The sequence below is a fragment of the Xyrauchen texanus genome, chromosome 35 (genome assembly GCF_025860055.1).
Source record: "Xyrauchen texanus isolate HMW12.3.18 chromosome 35, RBS_HiC_50CHRs, whole genome shotgun sequence".
In the NCBI taxonomy this organism is placed as follows: domain Eukaryota; kingdom Metazoa; phylum Chordata; class Actinopteri; order Cypriniformes; family Catostomidae; genus Xyrauchen; species Xyrauchen texanus.
Genome location: NC_068310.1, coordinates 6,705,944 through 6,732,443, shown reverse-complemented (window position 1 = coordinate 6,732,443; position 26,500 = coordinate 6,705,944). Strand labels below are relative to the sequence as shown.

At 38.5% G+C, this 26,500-nt stretch overlaps 1 protein-coding gene across 3 annotated transcripts; it reads left to right on the top strand.

Moving 5' to 3' along the window:
* Positions 1-349: 349 nt before the first annotated feature.
* Positions 350-23,676, top strand: LOC127628464 (cadherin-like protein 26). Of its 3 annotated transcripts, none has more exons than XM_052105219.1 (17): positions 350-507; positions 2,147-2,269; positions 2,831-2,989; positions 4,010-4,154; positions 4,560-4,732; positions 4,907-5,038; positions 6,236-6,418; positions 8,925-9,244; positions 9,355-9,497; positions 13,715-13,939; positions 14,789-15,010; positions 17,845-17,963; positions 18,091-18,162; positions 19,270-19,362; positions 19,453-19,494; positions 19,592-19,684; positions 19,881-23,676. In XM_052105219.1, the coding sequence occupies exons 1-17, from the start codon at positions 472-474 to the stop codon at positions 20,085-20,087; spliced, it is 2,487 nt and encodes an 828-aa protein (XP_051961179.1). In that variant the 5' UTR covers positions 350-471; the 3' UTR covers positions 20,088-23,676. The 3 variants fall into 3 exon arrangements, with proteins under 3 accessions (XP_051961179.1, XP_051961180.1, XP_051961178.1); XM_052105220.1 differs by having other exon boundaries at positions 18,091-18,192; positions 19,312-19,362; XM_052105218.1 differs by having other exon boundaries at positions 18,091-18,192; positions 19,881-23,675.
* Positions 23,677-26,500: the final 2,824 nt, after the last annotated feature.

Here is a 26,500-nt window from a genome sequence, read left to right as displayed (position 1 = left end):
GTATATTTGTAATATATAAAACCCATTCAATGTAAATTTTGAGATATTTCACAAAACACATGTAAAGGTACAATGCTAATATATATCAGAAACTCTCTTTTGAGAAAAAAGGTGTAGCCAATCTTCACTTAAGTATAAATAAATAAATACAAAATCATACTGATTCAATACTGGAGTCTATTCAAAAACTTTAAAGTTTGTTAATCTTATTTGGATAATAATTTTATAAATAACCATTGTATAAGTTTAACTTGTAATGTATTGTAAGTTTATGTTATGGCTATTTATTAATTATATTTATTTTAAACAGTGACAATGCTTTCACTGTAATTCCTGCTCACCCTCGTTTGACTATCCCATCCTCCACACCCCTCTCTGTCATATGAGCATTGTAGAATACTGTCAGCGAAAGGAAAACTGTCTCAGTCGTGTTGAACTGCAAATTGATCACATCAAACCGCATGCTTCAAGATGAGGACCCTCCATGACACTGTTTTCCTGACACTGGTGAGTTAAAGGAATGTGTGAGTGGTGTGTGTGTGGATGAGCTTGCCTGCTCATGTTTCTTTGTGTGGCCAGGTCATATTTCTAGACAGTAAACATTTATGTTTCAGGAACTAAGCTTAGGTGCATAACGCACTGTATAAACCCAGGTGAAATCGAGGTTAATTTACAGTGGATAACTTAATGTGAGTTTTCATTGAAAGATTTGCTCTAGTGATAGAGCCCAACAAAAGGTAAAGTTAGGACATGCTTCAGTTGCTTCTGTTGAGTTGGGTATATATAACACCAGAGGGGTGTGGAGGAATGTTTCCTTTAGTCTTTCATCACATAAGTACATTAGAAAGAATCTTTTCGTAACATTGCATCATTGCTTTATCATTTCACAAAACTTCTTTTTGTGAAACATTTACCTGAAAAATGTGCTATCTTTCTTGAAAATAAAGTAAAACAAAATGATTTTTTTTTATTTTGCTATCTAATTGCTACCATTCATACAAGTGTGGCTTCAGTGTTAAAATAGTTTTTGGGGCCACTCTATTTTTTTTTATAATATAATGCTGTATTGTTATGAACACAGTTAATGGCTTCATTTTAAAGTGTTTGATATAACTATATTAGGCAGTTTTTAGAGAAGGTTCATGTGTTTATGTTATCAAGGGTTCTCCAGACCCAACAACACAGATAGCTTGATTTGCTGCATGTGTATGCTAGCCAAATAATTTAGTGCACAATGAAAGGTGATTCAAATTTGATAAGATGCTCATTGAAAGACAAAGACAGAAGATGTGTGGTGCTTTGTTAACTAGATGATGGATGATATTTTGGCAATGACATATCATTATTAAAGCTAAAGTGAAAACAAATGAAGTCAAATTGAGAATAAATCCAATGAACTGAATGAAGGGACTTTTACAATGGCACTGACAGCAACGAATCCTTATTGCTAAACATTCTCCACATTACTTTTGGCAATGAAATGTAATAATTAACCTGAATATAATAATAAATTAAAATTAATTTAGTTAGCTTTTAAAATATTTAGAAAAGTTATACTTGAAATGTATGTATCATACAATTTAGGGGAGTACATTTTAATACAATCTACACTTTTTGCCAAATAACCATTGGAATTTTTACTTTCTAATTTCTTAAGTTTCACAAACAATTCGCCTAGAGCCACCTGGGGTTGATTGTCTTGCTGAAAGGTTTACGTTACTTTTTTTTTTGGTGTAAACTTATGTTAGGGCCATTTAGTCATGTAGATTAAAATGTCAAGTTGAATAAAACCAGCTATTTTCTTTTTTACATGAATAAATCAAAAATACCAAATAAAACTTTTTAAGTGTTGATTTTAACAGTCCTACATAATTGAAATAAATCTATTTGCATTACCGTAATGAGAATTTGGATACTGAGAATGTGTTTAATTGTAAAATCCGAAATCCCCAAAAATCCTAAACATAGTCTTCCCATTGTTTAAGCACAAGGCATCATATCTTGCTTGTGATTTTGGGGTGAAATATGACCTAGATGTGCTATTGACAGGTTTTTTTAAATTCGCTCAATTAAATATATTTAGGTTACATGGTTTAGATAATTCAACAAGATTGTCAATTATTATTGTCAATTCTCTTTAACTCAGTTTATCTGGACTTTGTGTTCATTGGCTGACACAAGAAAGATAAGACAGAAACGAGCATGGATCATTGATTCTTTCTCTATTGAAGAAGAAAACCCTGGTCCATTTCCATATAAACTTGGCATGGTGAGTGACAGCTAAAGATACATTAAGGAATATTCCGTGCTCAATACAAGCTAAACGCAATCAACAGGTTTGTGGCATAATGCCGAGTACCACAAAAATGTATATTAACTGGTCCCTCCTTTAACCTCACTTAAGTGCCTCACTCTAACCTCGATTTTTGCTTGTTTTAAAGAAAAGGAGGTACAAGTCTAAATTAAAAAAAAAATATTTTGTTGTGGTAATCAATATTATTCCACAAATACTGTCTATTGAGCTTAACTTGCATTGACCCGAAATTTTCCTTTAATCCAATTTTCTATGAAATTGTATTTGTATAGCGCATTACATATTGTATCTAGTTAGACTGACACAAAGATGTTGTTATACAGTAGCATGATGAAAACATTTTACAGAGTATTTATAGCATATACTGTATAAAATTGCATTTCCTATTGTATAGATGTGTTGTAGAAAATACTAGAACAGTACAAGCAGCACAGTTTTGACACCTCTGCCCATGAATGCTTCTTATAAACAATCAAGAATATGTATAGACGAGTGTAATATGTGTTTGTATTTCAGATTGAACTCGAGAAGACTTATTTAGTGAACTTCGAACTTAAAGGCGAGGGTGTTGATCAAGAGCCAAAGAATATTCTCTTGATTAATAAAGAAACAGGTGTAATTAACGTTTATGGGAAGGTGGACTATGAAGCTATAGACGTGACCAAGAAACTCAAAGTATGTGCTCCCATCACGTAATATCATTTATGGGGGTGGTCACACAGGATGCATTTTTGGCAAAATGTAACAAAGCACGTGTGTTTCGAGAAGCATATTTAATGGCTGAACTTTTTTTTTTTACTTGACACAATGTTTGAAAAAATCAGTGCTCATGGTTCGAGACAAAAAATATTCAAATAAACAGCAAGCCGCAACAGTCAAAGCAAAACAGTCATATACAAAATAATAACATTAACTTTATGTGCCTTCATTGAAATTCTTAACAGTTATAAACATTTTATGGTTAAGCAGTAATACATTTTAGTTCCTGAAAGTTCTGGAATCACAAAATTAATTGTGATTAATTGTTGTAATCTAATTATTTCTATACGCTTAGTTTCCTGGGGGGGTGTTACGATTCCTGGTTGTCTGCCCCGTGTTTCCTGGAGTAGGAGGAGGCAGACGAGGAGTGCGGATCTAAAATCGGGTTTTATTGATCAATAGTGGAAACAAATCAGACAGGAACAAAGGAAACGTCCACGATGGGAAAATGAAACCAAAACATGAAAACATCAAGGGAACACGAACAGGGTGAACAGGGAAAAACATCAACATCCAACATCCACAAACAATGATCGACTAGGAATGGAGGAACAGTAGGGTTTAAATACACAGACACGATAATGACAAAATTACATGCAGGTGAGAACAATAACAAAGTTCTGGCAGTGATGAGGGCCGGGAATCATGGGAATTGTAATTTGTGACGGTGACACGAGAAACACGGGGCAGACAACCAGGAATCGTAACAGGGGGATTGGGGGCTCCAATATTTTCTTGGACAATTAGGGGCCTTCAATTCAAAAATGTTGAGAACCACTGGTTAAGCACAGAGGCCATAAGTGTTTACATAGATCAACATTTAAAAAAGAGCAGCGGAACACAAGACTGCAACCTGTATGAACTGCCTCCAACTTTTCCAAATGCCATTTATTTACAGTAAATACATGTTTTGACGTTCACCTCACCCAATTACAGTTAGTGTTTGAAGCAAGAAATAGATCCAATAATTTAGTGGACACAAGGCTTGGGGTTCAAATCACGATACTGGACATAAATGACCACCCCCCAGTATTTCAGTCAGAGAAATATGAAGTATCTGTGGATGAGTCACATGCGCAAGGTAACATATTTTAGCTTGCACTCACAGAATTATTTTTTTACTATGTGAGGTACATAAGATGTCACTGTGTTCTACCTTTTCTAGTTAAAATGTATAACTTGTATTGGGTACATACTTGCATGCTAAGGACCTGTTGTGAGCCTTTAAATTGAACATTTATATGTTTCGTTCCTCTCTGGGGACCAAAAAAAATCTTTTTGCACCTATATGCACCCAAAACAAGGGTACCAAACCAGTGATTGCCATTGTACTTTAAACAGTACCCTTTTTTTCTGAGAGTAAACTTCACTACATTTTATGTATGAAATGATATAAAGTAAAAGGAACAGTTTACCTAAAAATAAACAAATTCAGTCAACATTAACTTATTCCTTTAACATTTACAATTCTTTTACATTTATTTAGATAAAGAGTTTCTGACAGTGTTGGCAGCTGATAAAGATGATATTAACACAAAAAATGGCACCTTCTCTTACACTATCAAGTCTGTCATGCCAAAGACAGACAATGTGGAGTTCTATATACGACAGCATGAACAATCAGGGACAGTTTATTTTAAAGGGTGTTTGGACTATCAGGTATGAGCTTATTTTGTCTTTCACAATGATCCATGACTTATTCCATTCAAAAAAGCACTTCTCAAATACTTCCTAATTCCCAGCTGAAAAATATTTTTAAGTACAATTTTTTCAAATTTTGATTCTACTAATTATATTTTGTATTATTATTATTATTATAATAATTTCTTGCAGAAAGCTCAGAAATATGAAATCCTGGTTGAAGCAAAGGATCATGGAGAAAAGATTCAGCTTTCTAGTACAAGTACACTTATAGTCAACATCTTGGACAAAAACAACCACCTTCCAGAATTCTCAGGCAAAACAGTGAGTTTCTCAATGGATTCGAAGACACATTTTTACTTGTGATGTTCTTAGTTATTGTTTTTTTATGACATGGCTTTCTGGAACTCTTTTGTGTGTGTGTGTGTGTGTGTGAGCGAGCAGATTAAAACTTGGTTTACGAGGACATTTTTAGTTTTACAAACAAAATTTTAGGTTACAAACTGGTAATTACAAGGGTATTATGTAATAAATATGTTTTAAGAGGACATTTCTAGCGTCATCATAATTCAAATCGCTTAAAAAACATACTAAACTATGTTTTTTTATGTGAAAAGTTTTCTGTGAGGTTTAGGGGTAGGGTTAGGTATAGGGCAGGGGTGCCCAATACATCGATCGCGGTCTACCAGTCGATCGCAAAGGCAATGCTGGAAGATCGCACAAAATTTAAATGTACTTTCGTACTTAAATTTTAATAAAAATAAATATAACGTCTTTCCCTTTTAGTTTCTGTCTGACTTGCACTTGACGAGTAACTATTGACCAGGCGAGGTTTTGTTTATTCAGTTGCCATGACAACTAGGTTTGCGCATACCCGCCTTCCAAGGACTTCTGAGAACAGAGCGCGAAATTGCGATGCTACTGCCCGGATTAGCTACTGTCTGATTCCTTTCAGTGCAAGTCATCAGAATAAGGTAAATGCCCTGGCTATTGTAATCTATTGTGCTGTATGTGTTTTGGGTTTAGTTTTAAAACTGAATGATATCAACATTGAACATTATTATATTTTTTTATTAAATAGAAGATGAATTCCATGTAGGGATACATGCAGTAGTCCCAACAAGCATTTTCTTTTTTTAAATGAAACTGTGTTTTTTTAGTTGGTAGATCTTATTGAGTTGGTCATTTAAAAGTAGATCATCACACAGTAAAGTGTGTGTGTGTGTGTGTGTGTGTGTGTGTGTATAATGAGCACTAAACTGTATATTTGAGTGTTCAATCACCTACACTGTGCTAGCTGTAGCACTAAGTGGTCTATTTTCTTCTTGCATAATATTATAGTTTTATGTTTCTCTACAAGTAAGTTTATAAAATACAATTCCATCTCAAATGAATATTTCATGTTCCTGTATGTATTTATTTGGTAAGCTGCAGTGTAATAATGTACAATCGCCCTTTGATATTCTGTTGTTTTGCAATATATTCTGAGTAAATTCTGATGATATATATTTTTGTTTTCAGGGACCTGGGAAAGTTAAGGAGCGAGAGACTGGTATTGAAGTTTTGCGACTGCAAGTAACAGACAAAGACAAACCTGGTTCAAACGCCTGGAAAGCCAAATACACAATCATTGGAGATCCAAAGCAGTTTTTTAAAATAGAAACAGACCCTGTTACAAATGAAGGAATTTTAACAATTGTTAAGGTAGGTAGATACCAATATTTAAAGTGATTTTGGGATCTTCTTTTTTTACATTTTTTTAGGTTCACTTATTATGCTTTTAAATCTTTTTGCACACAAAAAAACAGTCATAATATAGTATGAATGGCCTTTTTTCATATTGTCTTTGGCCCTCTGTCTGAGACGCTCCAGTTTCTGTGCTGTCCTCCTAAGAGCACCTAGGCAATCCTTTATAGCTACAGTATGTTCATTAATGTCGAAATGTATGTGAAGCATGTAATCAAACTAATACAGTTGTTCTGAAAATAACAATCAAACACTGAACAAAGTTGGAATACTGTTGTTGTCACTTTTAGGCCTTCCCTATTTAAGTCAAGGTTTTTTTTTCTTCTCTTTTTTTCTACTCACCCTCAAACATTTATGACTTTTTTTAATACAATTAGGTTTGTAATCACTATTTCTCTTTTTATGTGATTGTGTTCACAGTCTGCACAGTTTTCAATCAAATTACTGTGTAATTTAACAATTATTTTACAAAAACTTCAGATAAATATACAAATAAATATTTACATTCCAGCCCATGTAATAATATTATCAATTCCATTTATGATAATATTTTGCCAATAACCATGTTGTTCACTGCAATCTCCCATTCATTCTAATTGGGAGATCCACAGAGCTTGTCAGAGCGAGTGACCGTAACCAAGGGGAGCGGAGATTAGAAAAGGGTCAATTGTTCAGTACGACTCATGTGCTTTAATCATAGTCTTCCATACTATAGCTTTGTGTTTTGTGAACCTTTGTGAACCAGATCAACCAATTAATTGAAAATATCAACTCAAATCATAGATTGGATAGATTGCAAGAATGTTATTTTTTTTTTTTTTTTGGTGTTTTCACTCCGTGACTGTTAGATCTACTGTCATTTTTATTTTATTAAAGGAATAGTTCACCCAAAAAATTCAAATTCTCTCATCATTTACTCATGCCATTGCAGATATGGATTACTTTTTTCATCTGCTGAACTCAAATGAAGATTTTTTTTAGAATTTCTCAGCTCTTTTGGTCTACACAATGCAAGTGAATGGGTGCATAAAAGTATCTCCAGAATCAATAGGTGCATTCCAATCCGCAGGGTCCCTACGCTGTGTTCACTACTCCCAACTCACTGAGCACGGTTTAATCTGTCCACTTCACTTAACAAAATGTATCCATTTGGAATAACCTGCAACGTCATCAAACACAGATGATGCTTGAATCGTGCTGATCATGGGGTTTAAGTAAGATGACACAAAATACTTGTGTAAATACATATAAATGTACAATAAATAATCTTGCATTCATATATATACATTTATATAATACATTCATGTGTAAACAAACACATTTATTGTTATACATTTAAATTCATATATTTCTCCATACTTGTAGCCTGTAAGTTAAATGACTGTTGCTGATTAATTAATAAAATAATGTTGTTTGTCTTTTTTTATATAATACTGTGTGTCATTTTAACTGATATATGACCAATTGTCATGATAATGGATGTATCGGTCACATCTTGTGTGATTTGCACTCGAGCACAATTGCATAGAAATCACACCTGAGGTGAGTTAAGCTTAATTTAAATGTCAGCGTCTCAAACTCCTTTAGTTTATTTGATTTTAGCATTTATTTTAGCCACACTATGTCAGTACTGGTTCTCAATGACTGGTGGGTAAATATCCCTCTCCACTTCCTGTGAAGTGATGTATCGATGTACACTTATTCCCTATGCCATTTGAGGTGCCCTTCCAACTGAACATAAATGTTTCCTTCAGATTGTAATCTCCCTTTAAATGGCTGAACACCATGGGAAGTCCACTTCGGAGGACCCTAATGGTCGATTGGAATGCACCCAAAATGTTCTGAAGTGATATGATGAGAAACAGATCACTTTCAAATTCTTCTTGTATTTTTGGTGATTCACGTTCTTCATGCATACTTCACCCTACTGGGCAGGAAGAAGAATTTAAAGCAAAAAAATTCTCACCCACACCTATCATATCACTTCTGAAAATATGGATTAATAATACACTGGAGTCATATGGATAATTTTTATGATGCCTTTATGTGCTTTTTGAAGTGTAATCATTTTGGCACCCATTCACTTGCATTGTATGGACCTACAGAGCTGAAGTATTTTTATAAAAATTATAATTTGTGTCCTGCAAAAGAAAGAAAGTCATACACATCTGGGATGGTATGATTGTGAGTAAACGATGAGGGAAATTTCATTTTTGGGTGACCTGTCCCTTTAAGAAAGGCAGATTGTAAATGCTTCACTTTTTAATATGTTGTTACAAAAACCAAAATGGAAATTAATCAGTTAGATTGTTAGATTTTTTTTTTTTGCCATGTTTGTCTTTATTATTTATTTATTTTAGCTAACAAAATTTTTTTTTTTATTATATTTTGTTTACATTTGTTTTCATGATAATTCACTGCTTCTGACTTCTCTTTTTATTATTTGGCTTGTTCCCGAACACAGCCCATGGACTATGAGGAGCAAAGATACCAAAATCTGTCCATCCGCGTGCAAAATGAGGCTCCCTACTTCTATTGTAAGGTTACTAAGCGTGTGCCTAATGCCAAGTGGGAGCTGGATAACTTCAATGAAAACTCTGCCACAAGTTTTCCAAACCTCTATAACATCATTCCAGTGTCCATTAATGTTGAAGACATCAACGACCCTCCAGTTTTTATACCCCCTGTTAAAGAGATTGTAGTGATGGAAAATATAGAAGTAGGGACATTTCTAACAACATTCACTGCTAAAGACCTGGATGGAAGCCACATTAACACATTTAAGTAAGAAATGCTGAAGTTTTATGATACTAATAACACTGTAATTTATGGTTGGGGGCCATTAATCACGTAAAATCATGGTTGAATTTATCAGGTCTTTCTTGCACTCTCAGATTTGTTAAAGGAGAAGATATCGGTGAGTGGATAACTGTTGATGCCAAGACTGCCCGAGTATCCACAGCTAAAATACTGGATAGAGAGTCACCCATTCTTGTAAACAGCACCTATAGAGCAACATTGTATGCCGTGGATGATGGTAAGAAGTGACATGTAGCAATAATCATTGTTGACATTGTGATACCCTGAAGTGTACCTAGCTATGTAATACATTTTCGTTTTAATTACAAACTATGATTATTTTGAAATAAATACAAGCAACATCCAAAATTTACATTCGCCAAGTGCCAAATGCACTTTGTTAAAAAGATAGCTTTGTTGAGTTAAGGCAGTGGTTCTCAAATTTATTTGGTCACAGCGTCCTTTGAAACAACAAAAACGTCTAAGTTAATGTTGTAACCTCTGTTCCCTGATGGAGGAAACAATAAGTTGTGTCGAAAGAAGAAAGTAGTGGTCTTTCTTGAAGGTCTCGGTTACCTCTGAAATTGAGAAAAGGCCAATGAGAAATCCAGAATTTCATGTCCCTCCCCCAGACATACGGGTATAAAAGGAGGGAATCGTGCATCTGTCCATTCAGGTTTTGCACTGAGGAGCCGAGAAAAAGGTTTGGCCGTTACAGTGTACAGCGTCGTGACCGGGGAGACACAACGTCTCGTTCCCTCCATCAGGGAACGGAGGTTAAAACAGTAACCTTGATGTTCCCCGTCAGACGCTCAATCGACTTTGTGTCGAATTAAATGACACTAGGGGTTCCTATTCAATCACACAATGCGCTGCACCGTGTATGTGAGCTACTGATGCAGGTGTGGGCAGGCAGTTGTGTGCCAAAGCAGCAGGCTGCATTAGACTGCACGTACACTTCCTCAAAGCCCCATAAAACCGTCATAACATTTTTTAGGTTCCCGGCATCCACAAAGGGGAGGAAAAAGTGACGTGCCATGCATGGTAGCTGGCCGTGCCAGCCACACCTTTTCTCTCTCTATGTTTCTTGCATAGAGATAAAGCAGCTGGGGCCATTTAACGCTATAACACGCATCGGGTAAGGCGTTCTTTTCCAACTCCTATTCTTTCAGGGGGAAAAGACCCTGAGGAGACCACATTCTGCTCAGGCTGGGGAGGTTAAATGTGGCAAATACGTCACATGGGTTTTCAGGCCACCAGCAGGGGGACCGTACTGCGGAATATACACACAGGGGGATTAATCCGTGAAGGCCAACCCTGTGGAGCACCTATTCCAGTACAGAGTAGTTAGTACCCGTTGTGGTCTGGTTGGGAATTTCTCCGCTGAATTTGAGGAGCAGAGGGCTAGGGAGTAAAGACATCCAGGGAGCACAAGTTTAGTGGACTCTCCTGGGAGAAAGAGCACACGTGATCGCCTCAGTGGAGGGGAAGGGAACTATGTGCAAGCGATACACCCAGTCAGTCATTCTGTAATCCCGAGTTCTACGTGCTCGGACCTGAGAGAATACGGGACAAAACCTAAATTCTGAGGTTGTAGAATCTCGTAAAGGTATTGGGTGTTGCCCGGCCCGCCACTCTGCTGATGTCTGCTAGGGAGGTACTGTTGGCCAATACCCACGAGGATGCCACACTTCTCGTCTAGTGTGCTTGAACCCGCATGGCATGGGTCTGATAGGCCAAGGTGATGCCGTTGACGACCCAGTGGGCTGTTTGGAGACAGCGTTCCCTTTCTGTTGTCCACCAAATATACAAAGAGCTGCTCAGAACATCTAAAGCTCTGTGTGCGGTCCACATAGGTACGCAAAGCACGTATCGGACACAGCAACAAAAAGGCTGGGACTGCCTCCTCCCGGGGCAGCGCTTGCAGGTTCACTACCTGGTCCCTGAAGGGATCGTAGGAACCTTGGGCACGTAGCCCGGTCGAGGTCTTAGAACAACATGGGCATCTGCTGGAACAAACTCCAGGCAAGTGTTGCTGACAGAGAACGCTTGCAGGTCCTCAACCCTCTTGATGGAAGCAAGAGCGATCAGGAGGGCCGTCTTCAAGGAGAGGGATCTGAGCTCAACTGATTCTAGCGGCTCGAAGGGGGGTCTGTGGAGGCCTGAGAGGACCACGGAGAGATCCCATGAGGAGAACAGACATTGCATGGGAGGGTTCAGCCTCCGGGTGCCTCTAAGGAACCTGATGATCAGGTCGTGCTTCCCTAAGGACTTACCATCCAGGACTTACCAGCATTATGGTGAGCTGATATAACAGCTACATAAACCTTCAAGGTTGAGGGGGACAGCCTCCCCACCAGCCACTTCAGGGCATAAAGTTGCCTGGTAGAGGGAGCTCTGGCTTGGTTGATTGTGTCTATGACAGCAGGTGGTAGACCACTTAGATCTTCCGCATCCCGTCCAGGGGCCAGATGTGGAGGTTCCAGAGGTCTGGGCGCAGGTCCCAGACGGTGCCCCGTCCCTGAGAAAAAAGGTCCTTCCTCAGGGGAATTCACCAGGGAGGGGCTGTCGCGAGGAGCGTGAGATCTGAGAACCAAGTCTGCGTGGGCCACTTGGGGGCCACAAGAGTGACTTGATACTCGTCCACCCTGACCTTGCACAGTACCCGTGCAATACTATGAATACTGAATGAAAAGTTACACTTCACTGAAAAAGAATCTGAATGAATACATTTTTTTTCACAATACCAACATTGTACTGTTCTGTTATTTTTTGTATAAGTTCTGTATTACATAAAAACATAAATCATTTTAATTATGCCTATATACTTTCAAATAATACAAAAACAGAAGGAAAAATACATTTAAAAAAGTGATACTGCTGCAGGAGCAACCCCTGGGAATGAACACATTGTAAACTGAATCCTCCATTCATCTGCAGAAATAGCAGAATGTTTTTCTCTCAATGGAGACATTTACACTGGATAATTATTATCATTAAGATAATAATAATAATTCCAAGGATTCATACCTGTGAATGTTAATCTTCCTCAGCAGTATCTATAAAAGCATTTTTAAACTCCAGTAAACTTCCAGTAAGAATAAAAGACTGTGATTGGCCCATCCTGGCCAGCGCGAGAAAAGGCGCTGGCCAGGCACTATGTGTCAACAAGACTGAGGGATGAGAAGATGGTGATAGGCTGTCCAAGTTCCAAAAGCACCATACAAGTCATCCTGAACTCTTGTGCCCTATATATAAATTCATCTGAAGCCATTCGATAGAGTAGTGTGAGGGACTGACCGAAATATCAGTGTTAATTCATCGTTTAACCCATTTGAAACTGCCGTGCGAGACATCTTTGTTTACATGCGCACCTGACACAATTACATGCTTTGTGCAGTTCAGACTGCGGTGCCTGCCAAAAGTTTAATCAAAGCAGGAATAAAAGCAGAGGTGTAGAAATTGAGCATATTGGTTCTTGCATGAATTGTCTCTATTTTTTGCTGAATGTGTGAAAGTGATTTGAGAACAGGTCAGTCTTCCGAGCCCCAATTACAATACCTTAATACCTTTGAGAACCACTGAGTTAAGGAAATGTTATTGGCTTCTATCAAAATTGTAAAATAATTAATGTTTGAATGGCAATGTAAGAAAGATAGTTTGACCCTCATATTTATCTGACAAGTAATGAATCAAATCAAGATACTGATGGCCTACTGAACTTTTACTTTTGTATTTTACTATACAGTATATTCAGGGGTTTAGTGTCATTCATTCTGGAAGTATTCTTCCCATTCAATTTCTCCATAGGCATTTCACTGAAATTCATCAATAAAGATATCTAGGTCATGAACCAAGCCAACCAGCAGACATCAAAACATTACAAACTTTGATTTGAACAACTTTTTATGTACTTTAAACTGTGTACTTCTTAAAAGGTGGACTAATTTGAAAGGTTTTATGCCTAAAGAAGTGAAAGTTAGTTATAAATATGTTTAAAATAATTTACACTTACACAGGGGCGCAACTACCAATTTACGGGGGTGAATGCAACTTCAACATTGGTGTCTCATTGAATGTTTCATTGACCAAACACCCTCTTTGGGGTTTATACGGTGCCCCCATTTTGTGTGTGCCGCTATGAGTTGCATATGTTTTTTGCCCCATGTACTGACAAGGGAAGCTACTGGACACTTTCCCAAGCAAAACCTCCAGAACTAACACTTCCAGAACTCTACATAACTTCCAGAAACTTTTTCTTTCAGAACCCTACACTTCCAATATATTCCCAAACTCTTTTAATTTTGGACCTTGTCCATATGTACATATATCATATGATAGGGTATTCAAATGCCCTACAACACCTCATAGTTCATATAGGCCATGCTTCATTTCAATGTTTTGGATTTTAGTTAGATCTCTGTTCATTTCTGTTTCTGTGCCTCTGAATGGCAGGTGTACCACCGCTGACCGGAACAGGAACTCTGATTATTCACATAAACGATCAGAATGATAACGTACCAATGCTGCAGGAAAAACACATCAATATGTGTCTGTCGAAAGAACACACAATGGCCAACATAACAGCTGTAGATCTCGACCTCCCTCCATATAGCTCACCCTTCTACTTTGAGCTTTTGGGAGATGTTAAGGGCAAATGGAGGACTGATCCAACTCATGGTAACACAGCCTTCTGCTGACTTCACTAATTTAGCAGACTGACAGCGAGACTTTGAGAAGTTTAAAAGTCAGCATGAAATAATATTTGAAAAGGATTACTTTTTAAAGTCAGCCCATTTTACTTCTGTATTGTGACGTATTTCCAGGTGAAACAGAAAATTAAACTAGTATAAGTTTGGGGTGGCATGTGAATTTATTCTTTAGAAATTGGTTGGATCATGACAAGGGGCTATTACTAGAATGGAACTTGGTGGTTGGAAGGGAAGGGTTGAAAATTAATGGTTGTAAAGAGGGATTAGTGATGTCATCCATAATAGAAAGCTGTTTCAGAGGTAGAGCAAATTGTAACATTTTAACAGAAGATAAATACAAATTTGGCTGACGTCACCAAGCCTACTTTATTTTCAAGTTCTCTCCTCCAACCACCTTATATAGAGCACACCCAGTGAGTAGCATTTCCAACCACCATATAAAGACCACACCCAGTGAGTAGCATGTCCATCCTAATATGGAAAGCCTACTGTTTACGATTCAATACATTTCCAGTAAATAAAAAGTCCCACACGTCATTTGTTTCTCATCAGGTATCCCATTTCATTTTGAAATATTTAAATTAATACAAAAATAAAATGGGTTGTGAGTGCTGTTTCATGTGGTGTTTTATGTTGACAAAAAATAACATTTAAAAAAAAAAAAGTATTACTTTAAGTTCAGAACTTTTAAGGCCATTTTTTTAAATTTACTTCAAAGAGTACTTTCAGTTAGTATTGCTATCCTTGAAGTTGTTTTCTTTGTAGCTTGCAAGGACTTGCTCTCATTTTATCATATCTATATATCTCTCTATTTAAGGGACCACTGTGAATCTTGTAAAAGAAAGTAGTGTATATTCAGGCCACCATCGTCTCCAGATCAGGATTTTAGATCAGCAGGGATTTTATGCCATGCAGAATCTGTCCGTCACAGTGTGCGACTGCTCTACTGTTCCCAATTGCCATCTCAGGATGGTGTTGAAGGTCCAGATGCATGCTGGTGCCACCTTGATTGTGGTCATTGCAGTTCTGACCCTCATAGGTAAGATGATTTACAACTGATAATCTGGGTAATATATCTTGGCACAAATTCACTCAAACAGTTGCACCACTTTTGTGATTTGTATCTCAGCACAAAAACCTTCATATTACGCACAAACCACCTTCATACCAACTTAACCAGGTGCTGGTTACCCACTGAAGCTAAGCAGAGTTGAGTCTGGTCAGTGAATGAGAAACCCTGAGGCTCACCATGCAGTCTGTGTGGGTACTAACACCCCATTATAATAACGGGGACACTATCCTGTACAAAAAGGAACCGTCCTACAGATGAGATGTTTGGCCAAGGTCCTGACTCCCTGTGGTCATTAAAAATCACAGGACACTTCTTGTAAACGAGTAGGGGTCTAACCAGAGGTAGGTAGAGTAGCCAAAAACTGTACTCAAGTAAAAGTACAATTACTTAAAAAAAATAATTACTCAAGTAAAAGTGTTAACATACATAATTACTTGAGTAAAAGTAAGAAAGTATCCAATTAAAAGAGTACTCAAATGACTTCCTTTCTTCTGCAGAACACACATTAAGAGTTTTAGAAGAAAATTTCAGCTCTGTTGGTCAGTACAATGCAAGTGAATGGGTGCCAAATTTCTTATGCTCCAAAAGCAAATTCAGGCACCATAAAAGTAATCCATACCACTCCAGTGGTTAAATCCATATCTTTAGAAGTGATATGCTAGGTGTGGGTGAGAAACAGATTTATATTTAAGAAATTTTTGCTTGAAGATCTTCACCCAGCCCAGCAGGGGGTGATATGCAAAGATGAATGTGAATCACCAATAACACAAGAAAAGAATATGAAAGTGAACTGTTTCTCATCCACACATTCTCATATCCCATCGCTTCTGAAAATATGGATGTAACCACTGGAGTTTTATAGATTACTATTATGCTGATTTTTTTTACATTTTGGCACCCATACACTTGCACTTTATGGACTAATAGAGAACTCCTTCTAAAAAATATTTATTAGTGTTCTGCAGAAGAAAGGAAATCATACACATCTGGGATGGCATAAGGGTGAGTATATGTTAAGATATATTTTTGGGTGAACTATCCCTTTAAGGGCTCTTGTCAGATCTGGATGAATTTGTCAATAAGAAGAGAAGTTTGGAAACCTTTCTAGTAATTATTACAATGAAAATGTGAACAATGTCCCACAGGGTAATATAAACCATAGCAAGTGTAGTTTTTGACGATCGTTTTTGAAGTACCTGGTGAGGCTTCGCAGTGGGGCGGAGAAGATAATGTGGTGGCAGGGGGTGGGTTAGTGACTGAGGAGGAGGTACCATGTAGGCGTCCTCTGGACTCGTCAGAACCGGCCGGCCAGGGGGTAGTAGTCGTGGGTCCGGATGCGAGAGGTCTGCGTCCGGGGTGCCAGGACTGCTGGAGTGTGGCACCGGGTTGCCGGGAGAATGGCATTTGCAGGCCCAGGGAAAGAGGAAATTGCTCTATTATTGAGAATGTGGGTACCACAGCCTGAAGGGGGTGCGGCAAATAAAATAGCTTTAACTGAAGATTCTCCTCCCGGCCCTCCACCAGTGGACGGAGTGGTCTGCTTACCAGCTCCAGGGCAAACGTCTTGTTCTCTGGGTCGTCTGTCTCAGGAATGCTTAGAAGCCTTCCGGGTCCTCGAGGACGTTCAGGAGACTGTGGGGCACTCAATGCTGGAGCTGAGAGCTGGGCCAAGGTTGAGTTGGAGCTACCTGACGTTTGGAAGCCGCAAGAGAACGCCCTCAGCGAGCAGACGGAGCACATCGCATCCCGCATCTCGACCAGGTTCAGCCATAGATGACGCTCCTGGACCACGAGGGACTTGGACCCAAGTGCAGATCTTTGAGTACCTTGGCCTGGTGAACTTGCAGGAGGGCCATGGCATGCAGGGAGGAGGCGGCCTGTCCAGTGGCGCTGTAGGCTTTGGAGGTCAATGATGACGTCATCCTACAGGCCTTGGAGGGGATCACTGGGCAATCCTGTCAGGTAGCGGTGTTCTCGGGACACAGGTGGATCGCAACTGCTCTGTCCACCTGGGGGACCTCCGAGTACCCGGCTGTGAGTGGTGCCCAGACCTGAGGAACCAATCGTCTAGCCATGAAGACTGTGGGGAGGATGGAGGGTTTCAGTCCAGCCCCATGCTGACGGAGGCCTGGGCAAGCATGTCTGCCATCTGGGCATCAGCCTCAGACTGGGCGTGCCGACCCGAAGCAGCAGTCCAGGCGAGTCTTTCACGTCAGATGCCGGAACGAACTCCGATGCAGGTCGGGGGTTCGAGGGAGTAAACAGACTGGCCGTGAGGCGAGCCGCTCTCACCTCGAGCTTAGATAGAAGTCAACGAGTGTGCCAGGGGGCGGGTGGCTCGTGGGGATCTACCCAGCGAAACCGAGCACGCTGCCATCCCCAAAAGGAGAAGGAGAAAACCGCTGATATGCGCCGTAGGATCCAACAACATAAGCCCTGCAGAGGTGTGTGGAACAGTAAGTGATCTCAGCTCACTGATCTTACAACCTCTCGGCTCCGAAGAAGAAATCTGAATGGACAGATGCACGATTCCCTCCATTTCTACCTGTATGTCCGGGGGAGGGACATGCAAATTCTGTCTGCCAATTTCTCATTGGCCTTTTCTCAAGTTCACAGGTAACCGAGGCCTACCAAATACTACAAAATTCTGAAATGCATGTTTTGTTTTGCTTTGTTTGTTTTTCAATTGAACTTTTCACTCAAATTGTTATGCTGAGTATAATTTGAAATGATTTTTTTAAAAAAAATGTTGGACCCCATTGTATGGATATCCAAGGTTAAAAGATTTTTTCTTTTTTCAGTAATGTTCTTGATGACTTTACTGATTTCCTGTAAGGCGGAGAAAAATATGATTTTAATGGATGAGGGCCTTGGACATCTAATCACAAAGAATACTGAAAATCCTGGAACAGACTGCATGGTAATTTCATCACATAATTAAGAGTAGCAGTTTATCAGTTAACTTCTTGACTTATTTCTATGCAACACCCACTGTTGCCTTGACAAGTATATGATGACTGTCTATATCTCTCAAACTCTTCATTAAGGTGCCAGCCAATGTAGGGGTCCATCAGACTGATTCTTCCAAAGAACGGAACAACACCAATATGTCTAACCAAGTAAATGCAGTACAGACCATACCATCAATCGTAAGATACAACTCAAATCTTTGGTTAAGAAGAAATATTTTTCGTATTCATATTCATTTCCTGGGTTTGCGCTTTTGGCAAGTGTGAAGGGTAAACAAGTTCCTGGAAAATCCTTACATACCAATATGTGCAAAAATTCTGCCCTTTCGGGAATCTAGCAGAAGATAAATTCTGTAAATAATAGCATGACAGCAACTTTACTTAAGCTAAAGCATAATAATTTGAGTTATTATTAAAAAGCAAGGTTGGCCAAAATTCAGGGCCCATTTGCAAGAAAAGAAAAGTTAAGAAAACTTTTAGTGATAATACACTTACAGTTACTAAGAGCTTTCTTAACTTAAATTTAAGAACTGACTCCCTTAATGAGTTTTAACTTGAACTGAATTTGCCACACACCACTGATTGTTGAAATGGTGAGGAATTTAATGAATCATAATGTAAAGAAATGAGAAAAAATTGTGGCTCAATAAAATGGGAAAAAGCAGATACATCTGGGTTAGTTTTGGGGTAAATTAGAGCATGTGGTGTTTCAAACAATGATTAGCAATATTGTGAAATATTTATATAAATGCCAATACTGTATGTTGTGTGTTTGATTTTGTGTTTAAGGGTGAGTCATACTAAACAATGAAATGCATTTATAACTACATTTACAGTGGTTATATTATACATCCACCATCCTCAATTCAAATTGAATTTATATCTAGAAATGTACAAATTTAGTCAGAATGGCACTCAACCACATTAATATGGTTAGGAATACTTAACAAATTAGCAAATTACACTAATTATAGATCTGTAAGTTACTAAAAAAGTAATCTACTACTCATGATTAATTCTCTAAAATTGTAATCAGTTTACTAATTCATGAAGTGATCATATTATTACAGTAATTACTTGACTTGTATGACTAAAGTAATGGACTTAAAATATTTCAAATCAGTAACTGTAATCAGAGAATTTAAATGTAATGCATTACACGCCTTTTTGACTAAATAAAATGTATTAGATAACAGTAACTATAGGAACAGTAATCAGATTACACTGATAATAATGATAATTTTGTTACTGCTTCAGAATGTTCAGGTTGTGTATAAAGGACAGCAGGCTGTTTTGCAGGTTCCTAAACAAGTATACACTGGTCAGACGTTCCAAAGGTCAATATACAGGGTGAGTATGTACTGCCTTTGCTGCTTCAATAGTTGTCATTGGTTTTTAGTACATATTGTTGTGATGTACTGATTCTTGTGCATCTTTCAGAGTTCCACAAGGCGTTCATACAGAGAACTGAAAAATGTTCAGGTAACAATACAATGACAGTAATGAGCTTTTGCTACACCACTAATTTTATGTTCAGCACAGCTTTTCTGACACCATCAACTGTGCTGTTTTTATACAGGGATCCAGTATGAGATCAAGTTTTAGAAGCTTCTCTTCCAACAATGGCAATATTCCTTACATGAGAGAAAAACTCTCATTTCTCATCAACCAGGTGATTATATGTCCCTCGTTATAATTTTGACACTTTGTCAATGTACATTACAAGTCAAAAGGTTTTGAAGATCATAAGAAACATAGATTCATTCAAGTCTGTCTAAAATTTTGACTGGTAGTGTGTATGAAGCAAAAAGTGTGATGGATAATTTTCACAGCACCTTTCTCCATTTTTGATGCATTTATCTCTGTAGCAATTGCTGGCTGTCCAAACTCATGATGAGGAGCTTAATGTTTATGAGCCACACTGTTACGCGGATGAAGGCACATTTACGGCCTCTGCCGAACTGGATGCAATCTCAATTCCAGAGAATGACTTTCATCCAAATATGCTCAGAAATCTGGACAACAAATTCAATAACCTAGCAAACATCTCCAGACCTGACCTGATGGAAAAGTGACAACTGTCTGTGAGGAAATATAGTGTTTTTCTTTTTTCTTTTTATTTTTGAGTATGACAATGAGATGTTGTATGAGAACTTGGATGAGTGTCGGGTGCAAAAATACAGGACAAACGGAGTGAGGGTTTTCAATGTTTTCTCAATGTTATATGAGTGATAATCGCATTTAGATCAAATGATTGCAATTTTAATTTCTTTTTTTTGCTTTTCAACTGCATATTCAGTGAAAATTTACTGAAATTTACTTACAGGCAATTGCACCAACTGCCATTGACACAAATTACACAAGTATAATATGATTATTTGTTATATTTCACTGCAAAAATAAAGAAAAGGTAGCACGAAATCAAGTTTTTGCTAAGCTGTAATACTTAGAACAAACCATAACCAGTATGTTTTTATGCATGTCAATACAGTGCTGCCTTGCAAGCACTGTAATGATTTTATTTTATTTTATAAAAACGGATAGCACATCAGATCATTAGAACAGTTACAAAGACACCAACACAACTTGGACAGTTTTGTGCAAACTTGTCTGTTGTCGCCTTGGGGGAGATATGTGAACTGTTGTTTCTGTTTGCTATCTTTGTATCTTCGGTTGGCATATGGGAACAGATGAATCTTTAATAAAAAGCAGTTTTTAATCTACTGAAAACAGCACGCTTGTATGAGTGGGTTAATTTCCATGAAACTGCAAATGTTGTTAGAGTTTTAAGTTGACACATCCCACAACCTGCTCAACCTGTTTTACATGCTCAATGCAAAGCTCTTGAAATAGTTTGCTTACACAAAATGCTTCACATCAACACCAACTACCAGCCATTAATTTGGACACCTACTCATCATTGTTACTATTTAACCCCATTTAAAAATAATTTATGAAAATGATGAAAAGTCATCAAACCTATGAAATAATAATAATGGAAATGTGGGAATTATGTAGTGACCAAAAATGTTTTCTTCAATATCCACTCCATTTAAAAAATTTAGTTTTGTAAAGAAATTTGTACCTAGGCTTCACAATTTATATTTGTCTACAAAACTAATAAAAATTTGTATTTAACCACAAGCCTTTAGATACAGAGTTTAAGTTCATGAAACACAGGCATTCTGAAAAGTGTGTTCAAACCATTGTCTAGTCGTGTACTTTTTAAAGTTCTACTGAACCAGGTTAAATCCAGCCTAATACTAAAGCATACAACCAAAATGTATTGTGTGTCTTTTTCTACCTCAAGTCAAGATTGATATCTTGGCAATGAAATAGCTTTCAACAAGGCGTGCCACACCGTTACATACCACCTAGGGGAAAGTACGCAACATAAATGACACTTTTTTTTCTTTGTAAGAGTGAAGCAATGACTTCACAAATGAGTGTGGCCAAAATAACAAGCAAAAAGTAATTCTACCTCCCAGCTGAAAAATAACTTCACTAATCAAAAAAGAACAAAATTAAATTCCCTACCTCCCTAACTAACCCAGAACAAGAGAAAACTCAACACACAATAAAAGAAACAGGCCCCCATTCCCTATTTGTCACTCACTTGATGTTGTGTAATAACACTAGGGGTCACACCTGCGAGCACTGGGGGCGATTTGGGGACCACAATAGGACCATCTCCGCTGGTTAAATCCCAGCAGACCTCCCATTTCCCAGCACACTCGTTTCCTCTGGTTAGGCATTCAGATGAGTGCGCCGAGTTCCAGGGCGAGTTCGACATCTTATTCTGTGCCTGTGAGGGCGATGAGCTCTCGAGTGCAGCATCGGAGAGCGGGCTCGTCCTGTCTGATGCGGAAATCTCCACTGGGCTTCCCCCCTCGGGTGTGGTCGCCCAGTCACAGGCGGACACTCACGTGATCCTGAGATCCCTACCAGGCTATGTGTCCAAGGTTCCCACGACCCTTTTCAGTGACCAAGAGGTGAACAAGTGACTAAATGGTGCAAGCGCTGCCCCAGGAGGAGGCAGACCCAGCCTTAGCATTGCTGATATATTTGGATCGCACGCAGAGCTTTAGGATCTCTGAGCAGCTCTTTGTCTGCTTTGGTGGACAGCAGAAAGGAAGCGCTGTCTCCAAACAGAGGATCGCCCACTGGATCATCGATGCCATAGCTGTTGCCTACCAGGCTCAGCAGGTACCACCCCCTTCAGGGCTACGAGCCCATTCCACCAGGAGTGTGGCGGCCACCTTGGCTCTGACCAGTGGTGCCTCTCTAGCTGACATTTGCAGAGCAGCGGACTGGGCTACACCCAACACCTTTGCGAGATTCTACAATCTCCGGTTTGAGCCGGTCTCATCCCGTGTCTTAGCAGAAACGAACGGGTAAGTCCGGGTCGACCGGCCGGGTATACAGCTTGCACCTAGCACCTTTCACCTCCCTTGAGCTGAGATGTGCGTTGTTGATTCTCAGCAGTGTTCACAGATGTGTTCCCTTGTTGATTCCTCCTAGTCCTGCAGCAGATGAGTTCGTGGAGAAACTCACTGCCAGCTCAGTACTTGTGCTAACTACGCCCCGTACTGCCAGTACTGCCATCATGTGCTGGTTCCCCATAGGCAACCCCTTGCGATGTATATTCCGCTGAAAAACCTTTCCCGGTAGGCAAACTGTGTCTTCCTAGGGCAGAGACCCCTCTGGCCCAGTCTCCATGCTCATAGAGCCTCCTCCCCCATTGGGCAGGACCTACCATGGGACTTCTCCACAGGACATACTTCCGACTAGACTCGGCAAGACCATGTAACATATTTCCACTTAATTAGTTAAGTGGAAATATGTTAGTTATATTATATATTAGTTAAGTGGAAATATGTTTCAATTAATTGAAACAAAATTAGTTTCACCCAAAACTTTGTCACATATTAGTTTTTGAGCCATCCACCTCTGGTCAACACCGTCACCCCTAAGCAGGCAGTCCTCTCCACATACACCAGTCCCCAGGACTAGCTGATTTTCTCCATGGTTCAACCCTGTCAGAGAGGTAGAGAGAGAGACAAAACAAAAAGGAAGGGAAGAACCTGCTGCACAATACGTCAAAGGACATAACAACATGCAACCAGACTTTTTAATAAAACCACACTCAATCCAAATGTATGCTTTTCTTGTTAAATTTTTAGTTATTTTAGTTATTTAACCACATCCCATGGGGTTGGTTGTTACAAATGCACAACATAATCATTAATTAACAAAAGTCAATAATTGTTTTTGTTTTTTTTACCCAAGATTGTTACCTTTAATCTGCACCTATTCGGGGCACCTTTTGTTCCACCTGAGATACCAAAGACTATAAAAGTGTGCTAGTAACCCCAGTTTTCCCTTCTCACAATTTGCACAAAGCATACTGTAGGATTCCATCCCAAACATAACTAAGTTCTTCTTAAAACATCAGATCAGCATGTGAAGTAGTCGGTTCATCTGGCTAGGCTTCATTTCTAGAAGTGGCCTAAATACTAATTGTGACACTGTACACTAGGCCTTTGTGCTGTTTATCTGACACTGTAGCTAAATATGATATTTTATCATGATGTAGGCATCTCATCATTCAACATTCAAAAACCTGTTGTGTTTTTATGGCACAAATAAACACCTGAGAAAATATTTGTGTAATGTGTTTGACAGTCTCTTGTGTCTGTAATGAATCCTGCTGTATCATTTGTTGCGTCATCTCTGTTATTAAAACAATATACATTTAGCTGTTACCTAAATAAATTAAGAATAGATCCATTGAAGTCCTGGAAAATGTCTTACAGGATATTTAAAACTTAGACTTCAGTCTTTATTTTACAGTTGAATGTATTTTGTCTACATACGATTGATGTTGATGAGAAAGTTGATGTTAATAATACACTGATGTCAGTGGATCATTTGTGTATCTTATGTTTATATAAATAACTTTTTTAATGTCCAGAAGAATGGTTTATATATTTAACACATTTTACCATCACACATTACCTTACACTATAGTACATATACATATATATAAACTCAGCAAACAAAGAAACGTCCCTTATTCAGGACACTGTATTTTAAAGATAATTTGGTAAAAATACAAATATCTTTTCAGATCTTTATTGTAAATGGTTTAAACAATGTTTCCCATGCTTGTTCAATGAACCCAATTAATGAACATGCGCCTGTGGAACGGTCATTAAGATGCAAACAGCTTACAGACGGTAGGCAAGGTCACAGTTATAAAAACTTGGGACTCTAAAGAGGCCTTTTCTACTGACTCTGAAAAACAGCAAAAGAAAGCTGCCCAGGGTCCTTGCTCATCTGCGTGAACGTGCCTTAGGCATGTTGCATGGAGGCAAGAGGACTGCAGATGTGGTCAGGGCAATAAATTGCAATGTCCATACTGTGAGACATGCTATGGGGAGACAGGAAGGGCAGCTGATCGCCTGCAATCAGCCAGTGAAGATCGTAACATCACCTGCAAAGGATCGTACATCCGAATATCACACCTGCGGGACAGGTACAGGATGGCAACAACAACTGCCCGAGTTACATCAGTAATGCACAATCACTCCATCAGTGCTCAGACTGTCCGCAATAGGCTGAGGGAGGCTGGACTGAGGGCTTTGATGCCTGTTGTAAGGCAGGTCCTTACCAGATATCACTGGCAACAACGTCGCCTATGGGCACAAACCCACCTTCACTGGACCAGACAGGACTGGCAAAAGTGCTCTTCACTGATGAGTCGTGGTTTTGTCCCACCAGGTGTGATGGTTGGACTTGTGTTTATCGTCGAAGGAATGAGTGTTACACTGAGGCCTGTACTCTGGAGCGGGATCGATTTGGAGGTGGATTGTCCATCATGGTCTGGGGTGGTGTGTAACAGCATCAACGAACTGAGCTTGCTGGCATTGCAGGCAATCTCAACACAGTGCGTTACAGGGAAGACATCCTCCTCCCTCATGTTTTAACCTTCCTGCATGACAATGCCGCCAGCAATACTGGAGTGGGGTAACATCTCACAGCAAAAACTGGCAAATCTGGTGTAGTCCATGAGGAGGGTGGGTGGCTTCCTTGGCTCTTAAAAATTATTTAGAAGAGAATGATATATCTTACGGAGATACATGACATTTTCATATAAAAAGGCTCTGACAGCATAAAGACATTCATTATGGTTTTGAAGGAATAGCTCATCCAATAATTATAATTTATTCTGCATTTACTCACCCTTAATGTTCTCAAACTTGTACAACTTTCTTCCACGGAGCACAAATAAGATATTTTACAGATATGATCTGTTTATCTACATAAAATGAAAGGCATAAAGGGGGCAAAAAGTTTATGTGTAAGACTAATAGCTTTTTGATTAGAACAGACAAAAACATTTTTTAGTTCTTTTTCACTATAAATCTTGACAAAAGTAATCTCCTATCCCTAGATTTCATGCTCAGGTCTCCAAAATTTCAAGTTTGAATACATTTCCTGGCACCATCTAGCATTCTGGCATGCATTAAGCACTATGAAGTGTAATTTAGCTTGAAATCATGATCGGCTAGGAGACTACTAATGTCAAGATAGATAGCGAGTTACAGTTTGGTCTGTTCTCACACAAAACTGATTGGATTGATTCAGAAGACAGTCATATGTATTACCTTAATGTTGCCTTTATGTCCTTTTTGGAGATAAAAGATTTGGTCACCATTCACCTGCATTGTGTGAACAAACGGACGTCATATTTCCATTAAAATATCTTTGTTTGAATTCTGTGGAAGAAAGTCATAGGAGATTGAGATGACATAAGGGTGAGGAAATAATGAGAGAATTACTAAAGATTATTATTTTTGGGTGAACTATTTCTGTAATTCAATGCATGATAGTGAGTATACTACTATAGTCTTAAATGTATATTTCCAATTAAAACTAAGCAGAATAAAATAACTTGTCTTATGTTTTTGTGAAGCACCTAATGTGCCTAAGACTTTTGAACAGCGCTGAATAAAAATAATGTATAGGTGTGCTCAAAGTTTACATACCCTTGTATGTTTTTCTTTAAAATGAGCAAAAACAAAAATGTGTTTTGTTTTTTATTCAGTACTGTATAACAGATATTGAAGAAAATAGTTAGAAAATAATAATTCAATATTTAAAAAAATCTCTTATTATTATTTTTTTGCTTCTTTAAGCATAAATTATCATTTGTAGCCTTTTGTAATAGTTAAGTATGAGCCCCTTAATTGTCCTGAGTGGCAAAGCTGGATCAACCACTGTGGTTGAGAGATCAAATGAGAAGTGCTATGCACAAACATCACAAAAGGCCACAGTCATTGACCCTGAAGGAGGACACATGATATTAAGAACCAAGGGCTTGTAAACTTTTCAAAAGGATCATTTGTAAATTTAGATGTGATCTGGATTTGTAAAATGTATGTACATATCTGTAATATCAAATAGCTACATTAATGCAGTACTA

Excerpts from the sequence above, each read along its gene's own strand:
- LOC127628464 (XM_052105218.1), top strand. The coding sequence starts at position 472 with ATGAGGACCCTCCATGACACTGTTTTCCTGACACTG. Across the intron at positions 4,155-4,559 it reads GGATGAGTCACATGCGCAAG|ATAAAGAGTTTCTGACAGTG; the intron begins GTAACATATTTT and ends ACATTTATTTAG. Across the intron at positions 17,964-18,090 it reads ATCCTGGAACAGACTGCATG|GTGCCAGCCAATGTAGGGGT; the intron begins GTAATTTCATCA and ends CTCTTCATTAAG.